Source organism: Lepisma saccharinum, chromosome 11, assembly GCF_977018435.1.
Source record: "Lepisma saccharinum chromosome 11, izLepSacc3.1, whole genome shotgun sequence".
Classification (NCBI taxonomy): Eukaryota; Metazoa; Arthropoda; class Insecta; order Zygentoma; family Lepismatidae; genus Lepisma; species Lepisma saccharinum.
In genome coordinates, this window is record NC_139239.1 from 83,489,279 (window position 1) to 83,509,404 (window position 20,126).

At 39.0% G+C, this 20,126-nt stretch overlaps 1 protein-coding gene across 3 annotated transcripts in view; it reads left to right on the forward strand.

Annotated features, from left to right (window-relative positions):
• LOC145994948 (protein spitz-like) overlaps window positions 1-20,126 on the forward strand; it is a 314,442-nt gene that overhangs the window by 259,886 nt on the left and 34,430 nt on the right. For all 3 annotated transcript variants that reach the window (XM_083131465.1, XM_083131464.1, XM_083131466.1), the window contains one exon: window positions 6,483-6,654. In XM_083131465.1, the coding sequence (XP_082987591.1) occupies window positions 6,483-6,654 (172 nt within the window). The remainder of the gene's footprint in view (window positions 1-6,482; window positions 6,655-20,126) is intronic.

The window sequence follows — 20,126 nt, forward strand, 5'->3', positions numbered from 1 at the left end:
TAAGGTGAATAGGCGTCCCGTATTAACCGGGTCAGTCTTCTTCTTCTTCTTCTTTTTTTTTTTTTTAAGATCTATCCCAATTTTCTTGAACGTATAACGGGACACTAAAATGTCTCTTTTTGTATCAATGACTGATCAGCATAGAATTCCTGCAACAATACACCTTCTCTGCTATTACTATGACCAATGGCATGGTAACATTGTTGTTCACATCTGACTACAGAGCGCTTTATATTAGAGATCTGCACAACTGCAGATATGTGGAAGCATAAGAAGCTATTGATGTGCCTACTATCGTTACCCTGTAGCTAATGTCCCAACTGAACGAGTGTTTTCGTACATGAACGGTTTGTCGACAATGTTGATTAATAAGCTGAAAAGAAGGAACTCCAGAAGATCCATTCATCGGCAAAATATTAATTACGTAATTAATTCTAGAATGCAGTGCATAATTATCATAATGCAAGTTAATTATACAGAATTCATTTTTTTAATTAGTTTTCAAACCCAAGTATTTATGACGAAACAGTTACATTAAATGCGTTCATTTTGCCACTCCGTTTTTCCTTCAGGAAAATATGCTAAATGTCCCGTTTGGTTCTTTTAAAAATCCGGTCACCTTTGTATAATCCCTGTGTTAAAACATTTTTTGTCACTTTTATGTGATCGCAAGTACAGTGGGATTCATGAGTATTACCATGCAAATTGTCAATCACCATGTTCGTGCAGAATTAAAAGAAAACTCAAAACAAGCTACAGACAACTTCTGCACCAGCATGCATAAATCCATCGCTTAAAAAACATAGGATGCAAGAGGGAAATTAATGAAAATAGTCGGGGACAATTTTCACTGTAATGCTCATGGATGCCACTCTTTTTAGGGTATTTGAAATGTGTACGATGTACTTCGTCGAAGTTCAATTCACAATTCGCAGTGAATTTTCTGCGAGTATCTTCATGAACTTTACTGTGTAATATTTGAATCGTTATCCGCGGAAGCACTCTGGAGTCACAAATGCATTGTTACAAATGAAGTTAATGCACGAGAAGTACTTCTCTGGGATGGAAATCATAGCCATCTCAGTTTGCTAAACTTCCACCTTTATTTTTTTGCATCACGTGTGACGGTGAAGTGGCTGGACCAGATGGAATAAACCCAAAGAGACTCTTTTTTGGTGCTTGTTTACAACAGCAATTGTCTGCTTGAAAAGCAGTTCTGTTTGCCTAGTCTTATATAATTTCCAGGGCGGTTCACTTCGTATGGTCTTCTGGAATTGTGCCCAACTCGATCTTGTCAAATTATTAAGCTGATTGTGTTGTCACGGATTTCGGCTTTCATTTTGGTTCATTGGACTGAAAGAAGTGGCAGGGTTGTTTTTCTTGCGTAGACGTGGAGGACAGCTGCTGGGGTTCTCTGAACTATATAGATTTACGTGGAAGGGTCTGGAATGCAGATGTTTTGTAGTTTTCCCACATTGAAACTGACGTGCGGCATTCGTTTCGTTTACGAACGTTGTTATTCGTAATACGAGGAACACTATCATTGTTATCGATTAAGGCAACGCACAGTAAGAATGTACAAGTTCGATAGAGTTCTTGTTACGGGCACGTCTACAATTGTGACTGTCCTCCTCGTTGGAGTCCCGTAGAAGGTACTTTGTCCCGTTGACAGTAAATATTTAGGAAACCAAGATCAGTTTCGATGGTCACATTAAAATGTGCCAATAGTTTGGCATATTTCGTGCACTTAACCCCTCTGTTGCTGTATTTTGAGTCTTACTCCCATTTCCGAAATCATTCTCTCACAGTGCAGCAAGAACCAGTAACGACTGAACCTGAGAGAGAGATTTGTATATTTTTGAGCGGTGTTGGATCCAGCATCCACCATCTCGCTTCCATTATTGAATAACATGCATAATAATTATTCCAAGAAGCCTGGTTTTGCAACTTAAGTAAAAAACGGGCATGTTCTTCTCATAAATGGCCCTCCGCGAAATGAATGCAATGCACAGATAAGTTTGTAGCTGCATGTAAATTTACTTAATTCCATTAATTTGATATTCAAAATTTTGCTCAGAATGCAAACTGGAAGAGTTACTACAAGATGTTGAAACACAATGCGTTCAATTTTAAATTGTACCCACCGGAAAAGCATCATGTCAGTTTCTTAAAATTTAGATGAAGGGACTCCTAACCTACTTCAGTAATATAGTTTCATAAAAATGAGCATTTTTTTCATTAACGACTAACTGTAATTTACTAGGGAAAGGTTGACTTTCTTGTATAAAAAGGCCTTTTTCATGTGCGGAGTGCGGTACAATTTTAAATTGAACGCACAATCAAGTGCTATAGTGAAGGCCTTCATCTTATAGGTAAATGATAAACAGATACTTCTCCCTTTTCGGTTTAATTAATGCCCACTCCTTAGACAGTGCATATCGACGTGGAAGCCTAGAAAAATGAGGACATGGAAAAAGAACGTAACAACCCAACATGCAGTTGTTATTCCTGCAGACTTGTTTGGCTCTTTGTCAAATTGTTCTGTTTGCTGATTTTCTTCCTATAGAACGGGAACGAACATGACACCCTCATGCTCTCGCAGCCGGATGCAGAATGGTTTTTAAACTACTGGCTGTCTCCCAAGAGGAGAATCATGAGTCACAGGAAGAGAGTGACAGTGGCCATGGACGCAGGATGCATGGAAATTGAGGAACAAGGAAATTCTCTCGCACGCCGTTAATATATACTTGTATGCTTCGTGGGTGGATTCCAATCGTGCGTTGTTCGAAAAGTGACTGAGCTTTTTTCACGTTGTAACTTTTGGAATACGCAGAGAATTGAATAATATTGCAGAAAGGTCAGTCTTTTTTTCATTTGTAGTGAACATAAACTTATAAAATATCAAGAAGGCTGAATTGTTGCTTAGGTTTTGTTTTTACCAGTGTATGAAGAGATTTGGAAGATTAGAATGTTGATTGATGATTGTCAACACTTTGACAAAGTATTGCCAAATCAGAATTCGTATATTAAACTGATACTACAAACAAAATTGTAGTACATCATAGCAATGTTCCCCAAGCACTCTGTAACTATTTACATTGCTCGCTGATCCCTTAGCTAACGTGCTACCAAGTCAAATTCGAACCTGGTCAGACATGGGTGTATCATTGTGACTGTTCACTCACCAATTTCATAAGCTCATCATTAATAAAGTAACCGAAGTTGAGAAAAGATCCCACACCCTTGCTTGTTACAACACCTGTTACTATTTACTTTTTGACTGCATAAAATGCACATATTTATTTTCTTTTTCATGTGAGCACGTAACCATTCTACCTACTGCTTTGTCACCTAGTGTATTGTTGCAATTCATTGTTATGTTATCTGTATATCTTTGCATTATGCATGCAACGTTTTTAAAATTCATGCAACTTTCGAACCTGAATGGCAAGCGAAGAATGATCTGTGTTGAGTCATGTGTTAAAGTACGGTAACTGCTTAAAATGTGAGCATCTACTAAATTTTACCGTGATTTCATGTACACTCGAAACTAAGTCTCAGAAATCGATCGAGATAAAGAGTGGCGCCGGACTGCGACATCCCTAATTAAGACACTTGAATACCTCATCTGCGTATATTGATGTGTTATTTGTATTCCAGTTGATCGCACTATTATGAAACTCTTTCCTAGAATAATACTCGTAATATTTACAGATTACAAGATCATTGTAAAACCCATTCAAGAGAAACAACCGAGACAGTCGCAACACGGACTTTTTTTGTGTTCCTAATTTTCGGGTCGTCCTCGATATTTCTTCAGGGATGGGAAATAAGTAAGAGTGTAAGAAAAAGTTTAGAAACTGGTTAAAATTACTTGAAATAGGTTGTAAACTTTATCCCATGATCACATCGCATTTAGTGTCACGGAATGCCTTTGTCTGTAGTACACATGACGTGAAATATTACCTTTTTTAAAAAATCAAGAGATTATGAAATTGATTGGGGTTTATCAAAATTACCTTGTTTCGTAAAAGGAAAATTTTGGTATTTGTTTTTAGAATGAAGGCAAAGCTATCGATGAGAAATGGTGTTTTCTTCCTGTAGTAAAATTAGCTGTTAATAGCTGTGTATATATTGATCAATATTGGTTCAAACAGCACCATTCAACCTTTTGGATTTGTAACATATTAATCATTGTAGGGACTGAATTTGTTGCATTATCGAGCTACTGTGGATCTTTTTGAAGTAACATGTTGCCTACTTGCATAATAGTTTGGCATATTTATTAACAGGTAAATCCAAATTCTAAAATATTTGCTTAGTTTTAATAAGTCAGCTATTGCTTGTTGATTTCTTCTTAATCGCTAATGAGCTCCCGCATAACTCAATGGTTAATGTTCTCGTTGTTGGTTCTTATGTCGCGGTGTTGACCCCGCAACGGTAGGACAATCTGGGAGTCATAGGGGTGTGCAAACTAATTTATTTTGGGAGTGCCTTAAGAAGGATTTCAATTACCGATTGTCGTAACTTCATATTCAGTTATCACGAAACTATTATGAAGATGAAGTTTTAACATATAGTCTGAGTATTCGCTATCACTTTAGCTTTTAGCACAAGTTTTCTATCATTTTGACAAAGAGTTCGGACAGATGTATGGAGGAGCTCTGTGTGCTTTAAGTGAAAAACATCTTTCTTACTATGTGCTTAATGATTATAATAATAATAATTATTATTATAGTAAACATCACATTGTTTTAGAGAGAGCGGACCATCTCAAATGATACAAAATTCCTTTTTTCATTGTTTTACTGGTGGTTTCTACATTTTTTGTGTGACATCAGAAGGTACCCAGGCAACCCAGTGATCCAGCCTATGCTGGGAGTCCCTTGAAAGCAACAGTATCGACCTCTGGTCTTGTGTAGAGCTAGTAATTGCAAAGCGCCTGGATATTGTATTACGTAGAGAGAGTTATAGACTTGTGGTTCTACGTAGGTATATTATTCGTACTCATTCAGGTAGGGTTTATTGCATCCACATACTAATTTTTCCTTCCGCGCTAAGATATTGTGCCTCTTGCACTTGCGTCAGTCACTTGTTGAACAAAGACTACGTATTGAATGAGGTAGCCACCCCCACTCCTTTCCTTCTGTCTCCGTTGCCTGTGCGTCAGACATTTCTGACCGACCGTAGTTCCTCGGACCCTTCACTTCCGGACATGCACCGGAAGCCTATCTCGAATCGAGTAAAGCATCAATGGAGAGGATGTCAAGGCCACTTGAGCTGTGTTTTAGGTGATGACCCTGTTAAGTGTCCAATGCTCTTGCAAAGCAAACGCGTCAAGTTGAAAATTTGCCTACGGGGAAGCCAAGGAAACAAATTAGATACCTTTGGAAAATATTGTCTTTATTTCACTGTGTAGTCACTGATAGATTTTATACAATAATAGACGTATGATTGTTTCCTTCGCTATTTGGAAAACTTTTATTTCATGAGAAACAGTAAAAAATCAGAGTGCCAGTCACCGTGCCTGTAGGGCGACTTTGAAACCATGGTTTTTCATCATATGCCTTCTTATAAGCTGGCACATTATGTGAAATTTGGGATAGATACGTTGATGAGTTTTGGAAATAGCGAAGTTTCTTGACTCTTGAATATGGTGATGTTCCATTCCTGGAACTTTCCACACAATCGACAAAGATGTTGAGCGATCCAGCTGTATATCAACCAGTAGCCTATACGAAATGTAAAGTACGATTTTTTTTATATATTTTTTTTATAATAATTTCCAGCATCAACCTACATGTTTGTCAATCATCGCCATACATGAGTCACGTTGACAAATTCACATAAGGCAATAGTTATTTTAAATACTTTGCTATTGTGCACATAAGGTAGTTTTTATTGTAATTTTTGCTAATTTTACGTCGCCTGCTTCCATAGGGTAATCACGACGATGAGAGTAATGATGCAATAGATGAGGGAACTCTCACAATGATACGTACATGCCTAATTCGAACCTAGGACCAGTAGTTTCATATATCTATACGCTAACGGGGTGTAAGGGGTGACTTTCTCAAGACACCCTTTCCCAGCCTCTATAGGGCTCGTGTGTCGTCCATATATATTGTTGCGATTATTCATGCTCCTTTTCGGAATTAGCCAAAAGTGTAAGAAAAGGGAAATAAAATAATCAATCAATACGCTAACAACTCTTCAAAGCTGAAGGGAAGAGTTACCTTTTTTAAATTATTTTTTGAGTTTGTTTGAGATGATATCGAAGAAAGTATGCCAATCAACAACCTCTTGTCTCCCCTTTCATAATATTTTCATCGTATGTTGCACAAGAGCACAATACACAGTAGAGCAGCGGTACAGGAATAAATCGAGCGTAAATTGTAAATAATGAATGTGTATTGTATAGAATTGGTATTTGAATTTTGTTTTCTGATTGACTAACTGGTTCTTTTTACTTTCTCTTACAGAGGCATGTTCGAGCCGCTCGACGCCCAAACCTCGGCCGCCCAGTCCTACGGCACGGCCCAACGTCACATTCCACACGTATGCCTGCCCCCCAGCATACGCTGCATGGTACTGCCTCAATGGCGCGACTTGCTTTACTGTCAAGATAGGGGAATCCTTGCTGTACAATTGCGAGTAAGTACCACTGGATTGATTCTCTATATTGCGCTCGATGAATAAATCCAGTTTTGATTGTATTGATTTAAGGATAATACACCATTGCCGGTAACCCTCATGGAATCTGAGCTCCCGACCATGTATTGATCTCTAGGTGTAAAGAAGTCATGTATTTGCCTATTCACGACCAGAATTTTTTTTGCCGACATCTGCCGTAAATTTTAGAGCTTTTGAGCAGAAAACTTTACAATAGCCAGGAACCTACGAGTTCTGATTTGGAAATTCATTTGAATGAGGCAAGATTACAGATCAAAATTTAACCTTTCCGATCTTTTAAACTACGACGTACTGCCATTGACCGAAATTCGACTAGGTTTGATGTCACCTTCCTCCTTTGGCATTGTTCCTTGTTCCTTTATCCACAGGGCCTCCCCGATGGCGTACTGGTAGCGTCGTCGCCTTGTAATCAAGGGGTTCGATGCCCGGTGGAGGTACATAGTGGTTCGGATCCCACTTTAAACTGTATCGGATCCCACTTTAAACTGTAGGTCCAGTGCCGATCAGCCTTACTGTACACAAAATTGACTTAAAACACCAACTCAATCAACCTTTATCCACATGTTCTTGAGTCAGAAAGGTAGTGAAAGTGTTTCAACTTGCTTAACATTAACATTAATTTGTATGCTTAAACATTGCTCAACTTTAATTTTGTTATTGCAGAGATTCATGAAACATTTTGTACCCAACGAGAATAAGGTTTTCTGAAATGAGCAATGAACTTTTCGAATTTTATGAATTTCGAAAAAAAATTAAGAAAAAAAACTAGCACTTTTCAAAAAGATATCTCTAGTAGGAAATCGGTAACAGAGCCCAAATATTTTCTGCTAAAACTTTGTATGTATAAGTTTCTTCTAAAAAAAATATCTCTATGATATTACATTACTTCCCTACTAAAAATCATAAACTTTGATTTTTCTTCAAATTTGAATATCAGTTTTGGTCCTAAATTTCAGCCATTTGCATTCGAGATGGCGAAAAAAGGTACAGAACATAAAATGTAGTTTGAGTACTGAAAACAAGGGTGTTTTTTTTGTGTGCGCTTAATATAGCTTTCTGTCAATTTTCTTAGCTGAGTTATCATAATTATCGCAACTTTCTGCAAATGCCAAATAGTGTTGCCCACGAGTCGAGACTTTGGCCTGTGGCCTGTCTCGTTTCGTGGAGCCTCGTGGAAATGCTGTCTCGTCTCGAAAATATACGTTTGTCTTATGACACATGGTCAATCTCGTCTCGTCTCGAATTTTTAAAAGCCTGTCCCGTCTCGTCCCGTGGGCAACACTAATGCCAAAAGTGCCGCAAGTCATGAAACAAGAATGGTTGTCATTTTCAAACGAAGTCAAGTTTTGGAAAATAATGCCTGTTTTGAACTACCCTTCTTGCATAGGGGTTACAACAAAAAAATGCAAATTTTAAAAAATGGTGTAGCAACCGCTGCTGGAACACTTGGTATGAATTGACCCACATGTTTTACCTACAGCAATTTCGTGGTTCTTTTCACACAAAGAAAAAATAATTTTCATAAAACTGCCATTGTGGAGACGCGAATAAGAATCGAGAGGTGAGTGAATAAAATTTTCATGACGTACACACGCACAGAAAGAGAGAAAAATTGTCAGTTTGGCTCAGCTTAGACCTGTAAAGCACCGAGGCCCCCTGTGGAAATCTAAGTGACCCCCTCCTCGTCCAGCTGCAGATGTTCTGAAAGTAAAAAGTTTCCTCGTTTCGTTCTTGGAGACTAGCTTAATGCTAGGTAACAGAAAACCGACGCAGTTCGATAACCTTCGTAGTAAAGCTGGGGGGATTTTATTTTAAAGCATTTACGGCTACCGGTGTCTCGTGCGTAACGAAATGGCAGCCAAGAAGCGCCCTTTGGATCTAATAAAAGTAGCTGATATTGAGTTCCAACTCGCAGATTAGAAGGGGAAAACACGCTTCGTCCCTTACCCTTGTGTTTCTTATTATAATGAGAACATCTTTATAGCTTGTACTACCAAACTAGTGCTCTTCGCGGTCCATGTTGTTAGCGCAGCCAGTCACCATGATGCGTGGAAATTACGTTTCATTGCAGTTCATTCACGTGACGTGGTGCAAGGATACTTCAGAAGTAGGTTTCCCTGTGTGAGAAAGTTGAGCGAAGAAACTCTGCCGGTGTTAACTGATTGGATCCAGAATGTTTCCTAGTACGGTTCTCCGCAACTTATAGAAAGTTTGCTCTCCATTTTTATTATGATTCATGTTATTAGTTTATCAGCTTGAGGGTGTATTTGTGTATCTTGTGCAAGTTTGATTGCGCGTCAACTGACTCACACGGAGCAAGATACTGAGCTTGCTTCTCCTCCCTGTGGGTCTAAATCCCTGCGACCTTTTGCACGATATTTCCAGTCATGTGCTCTTTAGCTGTCTTTGAAAATGCTCCGCGGTATAGGGGCAATTCGAACCCGTGATCATCAGAACAAAGTGTCCAGGGAAATCACTAGCATTCGGAGGCTCTCCACGAGTCAGGAAAATACGATTGTTTGAACCACTTGGTTGTCCGTGATAATGAATGAGTGGTAGCGATTGAAACAGGGAGCACCAAATATCCTCGCCTTATCTGGCAATTGAAATTAGAGTGCGGAGCAATTTTGTGCGTAACAATAATATGCATCTGAAGATGACATTTTGATTCACTACTTTTATGGTGTCCTGAATATTTTCTGCCCTCCAAAATCATGTCCCTTAGGCTAGTGGTTAATATTAGCATGCAATGTTAATTGGACATTATCCATTGTCTAGTGCTTGAAACTATACTTATTCTAACACTACGTTTCCAGAGTGTTCTTCTCTGTCTTCAGGTGAAACAGGAATACATCATAGATACAATGAAACTTAATGGGTATCCACCAACCATAACTAAAACAGCCATACACGACCAAGTAGACAAGCAGCGAGATTGGCTGATTCAAAAGGCACGGTATGCATGCCATACATCCCTGGGTTATCGGAATAGATAAGTAGAATTGGTTCACAATTCCAACTTAACATATCATTCAGCAGTAAGAAGACACTAAGAAGCATACTATCAAACACCAAACCAGAGAACTTCATACAAGCTATCAAACACTTAAACATACCATGTGAATACGGGCGAGCTCGTATAGGAGAATCAGGGCGCCCTCTACAGAGGAGGATAGATGAACGCAAGCAGTACACAAACAAAGGCGAAACAGATAGGTTAAAAATAACCGAACATGCATGGAGTGAATCTGAATCGCGTAGAATTCAGTGGAACAACGTAACAGTACTACACAAATTGGAATTTTAAGAAAATCAAAGCAGCAGCCTCAATGGTCCAAAACCCTATAAGTCATCCCATTATGTGATCCCCTCTTCTCATAAATTACAAATAGTGGTATAAATGGAGCAAAAATTAATACAGAATTCTGAGTTAGAGCAATGTTCATTGGATTATTTTTACTTCGCTTTTCTGCCACTTTTGCCTAATCGCCAAGATGAGCATGATTGTGATGCAATGAAATTGGTGAAGGAACACCCACAAACACCCATGCCCACGCCGGGATTCGAAACCGGAACCCCTGGCGTCTTAGCGCGCTGTGATAATCATTCCGCCGTAAAGGCCGGCCGGGTTTGGAATAAAAATCACAGGTTGTCGTAGGATCGGTTCCCACCACCGGCAAAACAATTTCACCTGAAGATGAGAGAAGAGGAGCTCTCTCGAAATGTAGTTTTAGAATAGGCATAGTTTTAAGCACTAGACAATGGATAATGTCAATTAACATTGAATGCTAATGTAGAACCATTGTCAGTAACCTTCCGAGAATTACTGGATAATATGTCACTGTTTTTTTAATTTTTTATTTTGAGGTATAAAGCATAGCTACTAGGAAATTGGATCAACATAACAATGGTAGACACCAAAGTTACGAAATGACTTGCCAAGAATACCATGCTGGAATTACTTCAAACGCTTTATCTCCAGATATTAAAATTTTTGCCATAATATAATCGTAACGCGGAGGCTTTTACGATGCGCGGATGCTTTGTCTTTGGGGGAGGGGATGCGTGCTGTGAGCACCTTCGGGTTCTTCTACCTTTGTTGCTTTTTCTTGGCAAAGATCCAAGCCGGCGAAAATTTCGTGCTGCTTTGTATGGTGGCTGCTTGTTTTCCGTGTAGACTAAACGCTGCCCTGTGAAGTCTACTCTGTAAGTGTTTGCTTTTCGGAGAGCACACCTTGTGTATCAGTTTTTTCTACGGCTGAGAATTGTCTCTAGTGGAGGGGAAATATTACTGGTTTAAGTGTCGAAAAAATGTGGGTGATTTTTTAAAATGTAAATTTACATCACTGCCCCCATTACAACTTGACGTGGGACATAATACAACCTTGAAAATATAAATATATGAAAGAGTTTCGTGCCCTCTTTTCTTGGCTGGCTGGTCATTCATCGATTTCAGTGATCGTATCGTAACCTCGAGGAGCCAGTTATGTAGAAATGTGAAATATGTCCTTCGTTTAGCTAGGTTTTTGGAACATGCAAGAAAAATATTTGCATATTTGGAACTCAGGCTAAGCATGTTTTATTACACTGCATTAGTGGCGATCAAAATAAAATAGAAATACTCTGGACAACCTTTCTTCCATCCATCTCTCTCACTTTACACTAACAGAGATTACAGTGCTGCATGGGCACTGATTATTCTCTGGCATTGCATTATACTAGATATTACATTTTAATTCGTCGAGGACCAGATGAGAAATGCGCCTTTCAGTTTTGTTTTTAAAAAACATCTCTGAAGAGCTTTATTTCAGTCAGATCGGCATTAGCAGTGAGGTAGAGTAATTTATCTCCAATTTACTGACTCTCTTTTTTTAAGTTTCTTGATATTTATATTAATTAGATTACATTATTTCGTGTCTCCTGTAAATTTGATTAAAAATGGAATTTCGTCCTTCTGGTTCTCACACGACGAATTACTTCAAGCTTTTAACTTGCAAACGATTTCGCAACCCCCCACTTCCGTTGTGCTCAGCATAATTCCCCTGTGAACTGGCTTGACCTGAGTACACTCATTGTCTTCCCCCACATCATTTCGTACACTATAGATTTTTACAACGAGCTTACTTCCTTTTTAATCCAGTAATAAAATGATAAATGCATTTGAAATTTGAAAAATACAGAGAATATTATTTAAATGGAATCCATTTGATTTGTGTCAGGGAAGACAATGACAATTAGAAAAGGAACCATAGCCTTTTGTTATAATGCCATGTTACATCACTAGGTATCTAGAAGTAATTTTGAAATCAGATAAGCATTAGAATGTTATAAGTATGTATTTCCTTTGTAATTGCTTTCTTTATTATTTTCTGGGAAGAATACTTCCCTTCAATCATTGGGGTTGGCAGAAAAGTTTTGTTTCTGAGGGTAGAGTTAAAGTAGAGGGTGCATAATAGTTATCTTATCAACAATTATTTAGTTGATTTCTTGTTGAGTTTAACTAGCATTTGCTAGTTCCTTAATTCTAGCAGCTTGATTAGTTGGAGATATCGCATGACATCAGTTGTTGCTTTGGATGTATATATGAATATAATTATAGTCCATGAGGCTATTATTGTTAGTATTATTGTTGTTATAATTATTAGACAGTTCTGCGAGTGTACTAAATTTTTTTCTGTGTAAATTTTGTAGTTTCCAAGGAGCAAATAGTTCTGGGAATGGATGGATAATGAGAAACACTGAACCAGGATTTTTGAACTGCAGACGAGGTTTTTTTTCCATCTTTGATGATTAGTATCTTAAAAATTATGAAAAAATTTCGGTTCTAAAATCTGAATGTCGTTTTATTCTTTAAATTAAGGCTATGTATTAATGTATATATATATATTTATTATTCCAAAGATTAATTCTTTTGAAATGTGCTAGCCACGAAGACGAGCATTCTGCACCACCCTTCTTTCTCTTCTAAGTTCCACATGTGGAGTTTTTGTTGCGTTCTCCTTTGGTTTAACGATGCTCAACTTCACTGTTAAAGAGTTTTCAACACTTTGATGATTTTTCTTTATATATGTTCTGTACTAAATATTCACGACTTCTGAATTGCAATTTTGTACTGCAGTTAATAAGTTATTTCCACCACACACGCATACACGTATACATTGCGTGAGCATTAATGAAGTCATTATCACGTTTTTTATGAATACATTTTCCGTATTTTCCCCGCGTGATAGATTGTCGGCAGAATTATAATCTAGTCGGGCATTTTACTTCATACTTCTATGCCTTCTGATTAATTTTTATTAAATTACTTTATTCGGGGAGGGTTTACTTTTCCCTCAAGAAAATCGCCGACCTTGCATTCTCTATATCTACAAATGACCCTTAAAGTTAGTTGTTCGTTGTGTTGTTTCTTCCGTTTAAGCTACCGCAACTCCCTCAATTTGGATGGGTTTATGGTAGTGATAAATTAAATACGTGCATCAATCCATTAACAGAAAGCTACATTCGTCGCTGGACCACAGCGATCGTCATTGTTAAACGACAAAGGCTTATGTTTTGCTAATTTTGCTCCGATTCGTACAGTTGATCCTTATTTATGTATTTTTCACCAAAACTTATTTCTACTTTCGATGCACGAAGGTTATCCAACGTTGTTGTTGTTTTTTAATTGTGTGCGCGTGTGTTGTCCTTGTAAGAAAATGGAACCTTGGTAAGGTAAAGGTAAATCCCCACGCATATAGCACCATGCCATGAAGGCACATTTAGGGGATGTGGGAGTAGGGCCATATGGAACCTTGAACAATAGAAAAGTTGCCAAAGTTTTGTTATGGTGGGTTTTTCCATATTGAAATAATGCTTTAACTGATTTCGTTCAAATGCAATACCAGGCCAATCCTCCATGTATTCAGCTGCTATGAGAAAATATCAGATCAAGACAACTAATTTTGCGGCAGTTTGCACGGTCAAAACTTTGCTGAATTGACTTCTAGATGTCCGAACAACTTCCTAAACTATGGCTTAGAGATAATTCACACGAAACCGACAGGCGACACACGTCTCTTGCAAACGAGCCAATGAGCAGCAACGTTTCACATTCTTAGCGCACACGCTTGTGTTCGATTGGTGAAATCCTCAAGCGACACTCGTGGCTTGTCGCATAGGTATGAATTATCCTTTAAAGTGTTGCTGAAGTGTCGTTTCATAATATCTGAGAATATAATTAATCTTCAATTTGAAAATATCAGAATTTGAAGCGCACGTAATTCATTTTTTGCGTCCGCCATCTTGAAACACACTGACCGATCCAAACCAATCCGTAGAACAAGAATGATTTTCACGCTTTGACCTTCGCTCCTCCTAAACAATGCGTTGTATTTTTTTTTTTCAAATGTAATGCAATTTGTGCTCTAACAGTCATGTGTGTTCCAAAACTACACAAGATTTTTGTACATGGCCAAAATGTACAAAAATATTGATCGTAGTTGAGAAATTATGAACCACACATACCTTAAGACTGGTCCAGGTGTCGATGATGGTATCCATAGAAACGTTAACGATAGAGGAAAGTGAACAGCAAAAAATGTTTTTGGATCTTGGTCCACCCTACATCCAAATTTTTGAGAGAGGAATTGACATTTATAATTGAATATCAAAGCATGAACGATCCATAATTATTTTCCATGAGTGAATGATGCAACTGAAAAAAGACTTGACATTACGAAATAATCCGATAATCTTAGCCTGAATATGCCAAAATAGGCAACACTGCATATGTCAGGAATTCGTGTTGAAATCGCGCAGTACTCACCTTCGTTGCACCTCGGCTTTTCCGTAGTCTTGTAACAGGACAAGAGATAAGGTCTCTTTGCAGTGCTTGAGCTTATGAATAATGAGCACAGAGACCTATGAACTCCCTCGAGAACAACAAAAATGTGGGAAGGAAGGAACAAGACAACGTGCAAGCAGAATAGAATTAGATCGTCTAAAAAAGAACATTCATGAAGCAGGAAAGAGGCAGAACGGAAACATGCATTCAGAAGCAATGGACGCATGAGATTTGTAGGCTATCTGCAGATACATCGTGTTAGGAGGACATTGGCTTTTCCTTTGGTTTATCTTTTAAAGCTTTTTTGAAACAAATTTCCAGGAATGTCTAAAAGAGTAGAATCATACGTTAAATTTTTAGGAATTCCAAACATGTCTAACAAAGTGCATATTCTTTAATGATATATTTAATCAAATCATGACCGTACTTGAACATCTAATTTTTCTGTATGCGACAAAACGTCAAACTGTGCACCGGATTTGCGGTAGAATAATGTTGCAATTGAGTTCAGAATTTATATGATGTACGCGTACCCCCAAAACCTGTGAGCGGTCGATTTACAGCCTCGCCACCGAAGGTTTCATGTTCGAGTCCTGTCCTGGCTTGGATGTTCCTTTATGTTTCTTCATCGATTTCATCTAATTCGGGGTCACGGGTTCGATAGCCAATGAAGGCACGTAGAGGTTTGGTCCTGTAGGTCCAGTCCCGATCAGTCTGTCTGTGCATAAAGTGGACTAAAAACAACAACTCAGACCGGGACTTAAACCCCGGACTTTGTGTCACGAAATCGAAAGTCGATCACATAACGCGCTCGGCCCCCGAGTAGAGTCTGATTATGTATCGTATTATTGTATTGATTTTGTGAAGTTACTTCGGAAACTAATAATGTACACGTTGCAATAATGCTCTTTTACCTTGAACATTGAACATGACGCAAGATGAAATAGGAGTGTCACCGTTCAACGCTTGATGATCTCGCAGTTTATTTTGCTTTCGTTGCAGACACTTCTGCTAGTTGAGTTTCAAGTTCCCTCTTAACAACGCGAGCTGAATAATAACAAGCATTAAGTGGCATTAATTATATAAACAAATCGTAGTTGGAAAGGAACTTTTTGCGACTCGGGAAGGAACGGAAGCTCGGCTGGAAACTCGGAGGATGGGAAACAGGTGCTGACTGCTCCGGGGATGAATGACAGAACAGTAGCGGAAACAGAAAATCATCAGGCTGCACGGTCCCATTGAGACCCCTGATACTGTGTGGTAATTTTGTTGTGCGGCGACTGAAGTGCGTGATGATGATGCACGCTTGAATCACCCGGAGAGACAGCATCACCACCAGTTACAGCACGGCGGCATTGCCACGTCTCTCGCGAACGTTCATGCCTTGTCGGTTCTCTTTGCAGAGTCGTGCAAAGCCTGCGTTTCTTGGGGAGAGAGCGTGTTGCGCGGGGTAAGGGTAAAAGTGGCGTTTGTGACTCTCGAAGCATACGGTGCTCTTTGCATCGCGAACGTAATCTAGCTGGTATTCGCATACTTGCCTGGCAAATCTTGAAGTTTCGCCACTTGGACTGTTCGTCGAAGAAGCTAATTTGTCGTTCTGTTCTAAACGCAAGCGGTGAAGTTGCTTTTGAACTTGAAAAAAATACTCGATTGATTTAACTTTCCTTGACTCCCCGATTTCAAACATTACTGTTTTGCGCTAGTTAGTTACCAGTGGAATAAGTTTGTTTCAATTGATTTATTAATTTGGTTTATTTTACTTCGCTTTTCTGCCACTTTTCGCTAATCGTGAAGATAAAAACTAGTGAAAATGATGAAATTGATGAAGGGGCACTGACAAAGAATGCCCAGGCCGAGATTCGAACCCGGCACCTCTGGCGTCGTACCGCTGTGATAACCACTCCGCCACGGAGGTCGGCTGAGTTTCTTTCAAGGACTCTAACAAATGAGGCGTTGCGGTTATTAGGAGCGAACTCTACAAAGGTCAATTTTTTATTGTAGGATAATACACTTTGAAGACTAGGAACTTGTGCAACATCTGACAGAAGTCGACCTCGCCTCTAATACTCTGAAATTTGCTTTAGAACAGAGCGGTGCAGGAGCAACGAGGTAGATGTGAATACTTTTAAGCTGCTGATTCGCCACTTGTATTTTGAGAGTTCGCCCTTTATCAGCAACGCCTCAACTGCAGGTCCATGATTATCATACAGAATTGAAATAAATTAGCTTAAGCTGCAGTATAATGAGATGTGGGACATTTTACCACAGTAATCAAAGCCATCCGTTTAATTTTCTCTGATTTTTACATGTTCTAGTGCCTGGCCTTCACGTGGTTCCAATTTTCCAATCGCTAAATGTGTAAAAAAAAAATGTGTGTGTGTTTAAAGACGCGCAGAAGGGGGTAGGGAAGGACAACACGCACGCACTCTTAATACTATCTTACCTACCTACAAAAGTAGGTGAAAGCTGTTTATACTGATAGGAATCTTAACAGCTGATTCTTACTCACTTAATATGCCGAAGGCAGAACAGACAACTTTTCTTACGTCAGCCATCTGCTCTAGTTTCCATTCTTTGATGTCTTATTTTAGGAAGTAACATCAATAGGTTCTACAAGTCAATACAGTCGAAATTATTTGCACTAAACGTTGATCACTGGGCATAATATTTCAGGAGGATACATAGTGAAACAAAAGCACAGTCTACATTAATTTGGCATGTTCGCACAACTTCACACACTAATGAGGCCTCCAGGACCAGTGGCGTGAGCAAGGAGATCTCGGAACCTTAACTCCCCAAGTCTCTTCAAATGTCCGAAGGGACAGACTTACAAATGTACACAGGGTGGCGACAGACCTGGAAAACCGGGAAAAACATACATAAACAAGAGCTTTAGACTGCAAATATGCTGCTCGAATTTTATTACTCTTCTGGCTCACTTCACCTTATTTAATGTACCAGTGCTTACGAAGGTTTTCTTTCATCATCCTGACGTATTACTGGTTTCGCACAAGTTAACATACCTTTACAATGACATTGCACTATTCTTAGATATCAAGAACAATCCAATAAAACGGGATATGTATTGAATACTATCACAAAGAAGTGAAACATAAATCTGCATTGGTGAGCGTTATAAAAATTTGGCAAATGCATGCTTCCAACCTCAAATTTACTGCAACACTAGTATTGCAATGAAATTAACGCCACTCTCTGTCCTCTGTTTAAACGCGTGAGATATGGTCATTAATGTCTAATAATAAATATGTAAATATTTTAATATATTTACTCGAATCATTCAATCATAAAAGCATATCACTTTCTTCAAGAATTAACTTTTCTCTGCCAGCTCTGCTAAATTTTCACTTTTCATCTACTGATTTATATGAGGGGTGCCCAGAAAGTAATTTCCAATTAGTAGGGACCTTGATTTTCCGCAAACACGTTGTGTTGTGTTTGTGAATGTGCAATGATGTCTGGACACATTTTTCGCCCGTTCGAAATGACGCGAATTTGGCATAAAATGTTAATTAAAAAATGTCCCAAAACATCGAAAAATTCCGTGAAATCCAACATTCTTGTCTTTTCTAGGCTTAAAGAAACAAAATGTGCCATATTTGTGTACATACATAGAACGTGCAAGTTTTCCAACATTATATTCAAGAGTAAACTATAATACTTGTTATACATGGAATAATTCTGACAGCCACATTAAATCCTGTATTTCCCACGATTTTTTCAACCGTCACACGGGAGCCGCGTCTTCAGTGTTTGTCGCGGGGAATGTGTTTTGAGTTACCAAGCTAAGTGCACACCATCGGCATTTGTTGAGTGAGAAATAATTGAGCTCAGTCGTTAGAGTATCTGACTACCATGCGAGAGACCCGGGATCGACCCCCTGCAGGGGAGAACCGGGATCTTTTCCACCTATTCAAACTGCTCCGGCGCCCACCCAGCTTCGTATCAAGCGGACACCTGGATGAATCTTTGGGTGCTAAAGGTAGCCAGGAGCGTGGTGCTGATCACATCACCCCCACCTTCGGCCATGATCAAGAAAGTGTGGGGCTCTAACTCCACACCCCCTAGATGCCTTCATGGCTTGATGCTAAGCAAGTACTTTTACTTCCTCAAAAATCTGTTCCAACATATCAAAATGTCACGAAAATACGTAGACCACGTGACTTACAATGTAACACCCATTTACTTTTTCTTCCTATATACCAGACCTTCCCGATGGCGCAGTGGTAGCATCGTCGCCTTGTAATCAAAGGGATCCGGGTTCGATTCCCGGTGGAGGCATATAGTGGTTCTGATCCCAGTTTAAACTGTAGGTCCAGTCCCGATTAGCCTTACTGTGCACAAAGTGGACTTAAAACACCAACTCAATCAATCAATCTATCTTCCTACATACCAAGCGGATATTATAGATGATGCATGTATGTTGTTCATAGTAACTAAAAGGTCAATCCATTAGTGGCAATTATGAACGTGTGCTGCTAGGATGCATACATATCCAGGGTAAAATCTCTAGGCGTCAAAGAAAGACGAGAGCGAGACTTGCCCTTCGATTGATTTTACTTCGCTTTTCTGCCACTTTTGGCTAATGGCAAAGATGAGGATGAGTAATGATATTGATGAAAGGAGAATCACAAAGAATGCCACCCGGAACCCCAAGCGTCACAGCGCTCTGTGATAACGACTCCATCACGGAGGTCGGCACTTGCACTTCGAGAACGAAACTGGTGTTAATAAATCGAGACGAGAATGAGACAGGCAACTGGATACAAGATGGAGACACTGTCAAGTCTCGTCTTTATACCGTTCCTTACAAAAAGTAGTTTAAAATCTTCAAGATGGAATTATTTTCTTTCTTCGAAATCCGCTGTTCGAAACCTAAATAGAGAAATAAGGTACGCAAGTCTTTGTACTCAAGTTCGAGAATGCCATATCATACCTTGCCAAATTGAAATTGCACATTACAATCGATTTTTTTTCTACCTGGCATGCGATTATTGTACCAGTCTAACAAAAATTCTTTTCTTTTCCGTATGAATGAAAATGGCGTGCCATAAAATAAAATATCTTGCAAGAGCGATATGTTGAGCTTTCGTTGTGTAAAATTCAAATACAACTAATTGCTGTTTCCAGTATGCATTTAACATTGACCATGGCGATTGCATGAAATAACGTCCGTCTGTCTGCAGCTCGAATATATTTCTAAGGGTTTTTGTGGAGTGGAAAAAACTCGTAACTCGCAAATTGCAGTCCAACATGGCAAGAGAAGGTTAGAAGAAATTCTTGCTTTTGTAACGTTAAATTCTCACAGAGAGGCGTTCTGTAAAGCTAAGCCGATATTTCTTTTGACACAAATAGGGCTGAAAAATGTTAAGCTGCAGTGAAAGGCATTCCCTTTTGAGGTCTTTAAAATCCTGCGTAAGTGCCTCTTATTCCTCCGGTTTTTCTGCTCCCGTGGAAAAATATAACCTGAAAAAGGTCTTTCAGTAATTATTTACTGGATTCTCCTCATTTGCGGAATTCATGATCGGGAAACGTTCTTCCAGCTTAGGACCTGCCAAAGAGTGATTGGATGACCACATAAGATACTACG